The sequence below is a fragment of the Melampsora larici-populina genome (assembly GCF_000204055.1).
Source record: "Melampsora larici-populina 98AG31 unplaced genomic scaffold MELLAscaffold_4, whole genome shotgun sequence".
NCBI classification, from domain to species: domain Eukaryota; kingdom Fungi; phylum Basidiomycota; class Pucciniomycetes; order Pucciniales; family Melampsoraceae; genus Melampsora; species Melampsora laricis-populina.
Window position 1 is genome coordinate 2,310,369 of NW_006768768.1, and position 5,404 is coordinate 2,315,772.

At 47.1% G+C, this 5,404-nt stretch overlaps 1 protein-coding gene across 1 annotated transcript; it reads right to left on the minus strand.

The window, feature by feature from the left end:
- Positions 1-2,663: 2,663 nt before the first annotated feature.
- On the minus strand, positions 2,664-3,812 carry MELLADRAFT_92457 (uncharacterized protein; the record flags this gene model as incomplete). Its single annotated transcript, XM_007405645.1, has 5 exons — positions 2,664-2,853; positions 2,918-3,015; positions 3,071-3,223; positions 3,281-3,679; positions 3,741-3,812. The coding sequence occupies 5 exons, from the start codon at positions 3,810-3,812 to the stop codon at positions 2,664-2,666; spliced, it is 912 nt and encodes a 303-aa protein (XP_007405707.1).
- Between the last annotated feature and the right edge of the window lie 1,592 nt (positions 3,813-5,404).

The following is a 5,404-nucleotide window of genomic DNA, read 5'->3' on the forward strand; positions in this document are numbered from 1 at the left end:
TCGTCGTGTGACTGGTGTCCTTTGTCTTTCGACGAACCTTCCATGGTAGCCAGTGGTGTAAATACAAAGCTTCCCGGGGGATGTGGTGTGTCTTGTGACAATTTGGAGTTAAAAAATTGTCGCACGATTCTTGCGTCGTCGGTGATAGTTGGTTCAGAGGGATCCGGTAGGTCAGCAGGTGTCGAGGTAACAAAGTTAGTCAAGGTCGAACTGGCTTGCAACGTGTAGTTGCTGTCAAGAGTGTCAATGGAGGCTTCGGGCTTATAGTGGTATCTCGGCGGATCGGGAGGCGGTGGACTTTCAATTGCTGCTTTTTCTTGTCTTTGGCGTCTTAGAAACGATTCCGGGTCGCTGATGAAGTTCAATGGGAGATCAAATCCCATGAAGTGTCGCTTGTCAGTGGCGCAGTCTAGTCTCACACGGTTGTCTAGTGTCGGGATATTCAGAGTGTCTTGGTATGTCTAAGAGAGAAAAAAACTTTCAAGTGCTGATAGCGTCGGTTTGATGTTCTAGGTTGGTGATTGGATTTAGAATAAAAAAGTGTAAGACTCCTGAAGGAGGTCTTCACTCAGAGTGGCTCAAGAGCTGGTAGCTCGACAACGTATTCTAAAACCCGGCTCTATAATTCCTTACGACACAAAGCTAGCTCCGTCCGAAGAGTATTCGGTGAAGAGGAACGAATCAGACACAACTAACAAGACTAGAGAAAGAGACAACAAGAGAAAAGACAAGTGAAATGTGATAATGCTCACCTAGCTCCGTCCGAAGAGTATTCGGTGAAGAAGAAGTCTTCTGGAGCTAGGGCGAATTGACAACTATAATGTGTACCTGTCTACAGCCATGCCTTATGTGTATCTGTCTCTATGTAACCCTTACAACGCTCACCGGCCGATTCCATCAAGACACCGAGCATGACATCACTTATATTCATCACACAGCTTCTAGCCAAATCGACATCGGTGAGTTCCGCCAATCCTACGACTCTTTTGCGGGGCGCGCCGTCATAGATGGCATCGGCAAATCCATATCTATCGTCTTTGAAGACCTAGACGACGGAATGCTCGCGTGGAACATGGTGATCACGGCGATGCACAACTATTACCATCCAGTTGTAAATGTCCACAGCACTTCTTCGTTGTCTCTCTTTCTGCTGTGACACGATGACAACGCTAATGACCTTCAAGCATCTTGTCATGTCGTGCAGTCAAGGGACAAATCCAGTTTCCTTGTCGATTATCACTTTGAGCATTTCACGCCTTTGCCTTATGAATGGGCCAACTTTGCCACTGGTATGAAAATGCGGATTCACGGCAACGTGGTCCGTAAAGATCCAGAGACGCTACGTTATATTGTCAGCGTGCGTGATCCGCGTCTTCATCGTGGTTTTTCAATAGTCTCACTGATACTCGTTTCGTCAGACAGGTGGCCGATTATTCTATGTTGGGTATTGCAGAAGACGCATAGCACTACTATCATTCATGTGTTTTGTTGCCAATATGAAAAAGCTTCCTTATTCAGTCATACTTGCGTTGAGACTCTTCCCCACCCTCGGCTGTTGCAGATGTTATCTTTTATTGTTAACAGTAACCGTTCCATGAATCATCAGATATGTCTACCATTTGCAAGGTATCCGTTATAGCATTGTTTCTTCCCCTGTTCTGCTACAGACAGTGGCAGGGCGTTTCATGTGTTCAACAGCGTTTTGGCCCCCTGAATCCTTCATCTCTGTGTTTGTTGCGTAATATTTGCCTACCGTCGTCCTTTAATGATATTTACATTCCAAATAAGTTTCTGCAGGCTTGCGTGCAGTGATCTCACAGAGCACACTACATTCTTTGTATGCGACCATAACACTGACCATAACATTATCTTGTTATGCTTTTGACGGCTTCCTGCATCCCACATCGCGCCTCTGCTCAAAGCTGTCGACTGGATAGTCACCTTGCAATGGCCAACAATGAAGACCATTGATATGTCTTCGGCATCAGTCATGATCCCGCCCGAATGACGGGATTGTCCGCGGACATGGCTGTAAAGAGCCATGAATCGATCCTGAGAAATCTCATTGATCCTCCTTCCCGAACTACAACTTATGCGTCGTGAGGAGCATTTATATTGTGAGAGAGTGAGCAACAGTACGCTCGATACATAGGACACTGCCCACGACACGTCAGGCGAACAAAGCCGAGTGCAACGTCGGACATCGGCAATTGGAGCATTGATGTTGCCGTAGGAATTTAAAACAGTGTGGAAACAGCTTGAGACCGCTGCCGACACGTCGAACGGGCAAGTGGGAGCAGACTGGCAACACACCAATTTGAACTCGCGCAAAGGACTCAAATGCTAATGAGTGTATGAAGTTAGATTTCGGTGGCAGAGCAGAGAGGTCGTAGATACGCAGGCATGAGACAGACACAGATGAGAACAAAATATTGGAAAAGTATCTGGTATTGGTTACAACATTTTATATATTTTTTTGTTTCGTTTTTTGGAAGAGCATATAATTGGAAGGGACCATGATTGGTACAGAAAGATGGGACGATGCTCCGATTGAAATCTAGCATCCTGCAAGTTTCTGTTTCGTCTTGTGGCATGCAGCTGCAAATCTAGAAATGCCATATAATCGGGGGACCCAGAGTGACTGAAGCATCATTTCGAGTTGGTCATTCGCGGCGGGAGCGCTTCGAGGGCAAGTTGGAGGTTCTGGCCACATTGGGAGTAGTTGCCGCCGTGGTCTCATCGACCTCAGCAAGACTCTCATTAGGTATTCCAATATCAGAGTTCGACGGGCCGGCATTCTCCTCCGTACAGAAAGGGCGCTTTGGTGGAGTCTCGCTAGCTAACTTGGGGCGCCTGGGTTCATCATTATCGTTGAGTCAGCCGCAGTCAATAAAGGCAGGGGAACCGGAGAACTTACATGTTCAAAGGCGTCCTACTGTGAGTTGGTTTCCCAGCTGCCTTTGGCGAAGTTTTGATGGGGGCTGTGTGGCCGCTGGTAACGCTGATAGCATGTGTCTGCAGGATGCAGAGTCAGTAGAAGTCTGGATGAAAGTCTAAAAAAATAACCGACCTCACAGCACCACATGAACTTTTTGGCGTCATAATCACGGAGCAACCCGGTGAACTGTGCCTCACGCCCAATCACGCAGAGAACTTGAGCGCGCTCCATGTTTCGGACTGGTGGCACATAATGTTGTGTCATCCAGCTCAGGTTCATGCGAGTCTACAATAGATGCGAAGCGTTAGCGATGAATATCATTATGAGGGAATGGCTGCTTACGAATGGGTCATAGTCAGTATGTTTCAAAGTGGCAATTACAGTCGTTTTGCCCTTATATAATGGGTCTTTGATGGTGTCGATCGCGACTATGACTCCCATTGCGATCATTGTAATCTTGTCTATGAGGTCCTCGGGAATGTTCTCACCTAGAGTGGCGCTTTGACCGAAGTTGATGCGATTAGCATTTTCGAAATGGAAATGATCGTAATTATGGTCATTGGAGCCGATCATCTTGCACGTCATGCCATAGAGTGATCCTTCGACCAATGAATCAAGAGTTGGTCCGTAAGATGTGAGATAAAATGGATTCGAAAACGGCTTGGAACCATTCATTCCAGAAGTGAGGACTGCTGCCAAGTGGGACAGGAAACCTTTGCCTGCTGGCCCCGTGACAGGGCCCTATGACGGCAGATGTATCAGCAAAGTGTCAACGTGCGTTGGGACGGAATGCAGAACTCACTGGTTCACCCGCCTCGCCGGTATAATTGACCCTAACGGTATGCGACGGCGCGCGGCTCTCATTGCGAGACATGTCGAGGAAGTGCGATGGTGATCAACGGAAAAGAGAATCGTTAGGAGAAATAGACACACACTGTAGAGAAGTTTATTGAAAGTGTAATTTGGATGGAGAGGCGAAGATGCTTTTTCGATCTCATAGGCTATTCCCCTGCTTCGGTGGTGTCGTATTTATAATGCAATATTTAACTCTCAAGTTTCACACCGATGGCTCCAGGTAGTGGTCATCATAACGCGCGTTGTTGGCGCGGCACGGCGTAAAGGCGCGCAACTCCTCATTTCGCTGAATAGGGACTCGTTGAACGAAGGGGCGTTTCACTTGAGTCCATCGCGGTGACGACGACGGAGGCAGCGGGTCTAATCAGGTCTCAGCAGAGGAAAGTCGTACTCAACGCTTTTATCTGAGGGGCATACCTGTCGAACGCGGCGGAGGCTGAGTAAATTGAGGGTTGCACGTCGGGAGGTCGCTCGTGACGTGTTTACGGAGTCCACAAATCAGCACATGTCACAGTACAGACTCCATATGAGTCTCAGAGCGCTTCGGACAGGGTCTCGAGTAGGGTCTCGAGTAGGGTCTCGGATAGGGGCTCGAGTAAGTCTTAGATTCTACTCTAGACTTCATATGAGTCTCATGAGTCTCAAGGCGCGCCGGGTAGGGTCTCGAGTAGGGTCTCGGATGAGTCTCAAGGCGCTTCGAACAGGGTCTCGAGTAGGGTCTCGAGTAGGGTCTCAGGCTTCATATGAGTCTCAAGGCGCTCCGGGAGGTCTCGAGTAGGGTCTCGGGTAGGTCTCTAGGCGTTTCAGGCAACGACATTCCTTCGCGTGGTAACTATGCGAAAACAGGTATCTTTCCTTTAGTTGTTTGATCTTGTCGTGTGCGCACATTGACGTGCTACGAGGTATTTACCAAGGCCGCCACAGATACGGTACCAGTATCGTACCGGCGATACCAGTACCGTATCTGTGGTCTTTGTTTTTTTTTTTTTTTTTTTTTTAAGTGCTTCATTGCTTTAATTGCATATTACACTAACTGAGCAAATAATTTGGAGGAAACTAGTACACCCGAAAATGCGGCCATCTAGTCGGTACAAGCATCAGAGGTGTCTTTAGATCAATACACATTTATCACTATCTGTTTTTTTTTAAAGAGAGTAACAGTGACAATTTACAGTCATTCCAAAATACCTTGTCAGGTCGAAATTTAATAAAATATTATTTCGGCCAATACAGGCACTTATATAAGCATAGCCTTCAATCAAGATTGAGATATCTCGATTGAATTTGGGCTGTTGACCTCCATGCCCTCGATCCCAATTCCCACCACATCCCACCACAACAATACCCTCGATCCCATCCCATCACTTCACCCATACCCAATACCACCATGCCTTTCATCAAGTACAGTGCTCAAATCAAGGTCATCGCCATCAACAAGTTTCTTCATGGTCAATCAATTAAAGAAATTAACACCGAACTTTTAACCGACATTTCAGCCAGGTCTTTCTCCCGATGGAAGACTCTTTATGAACATACTCACGCTGTTGTCAGAGATCCGACTACGTACAAGAAGCAAGGCCGTCCAACCATCTACTCATACAAAGATCGTGA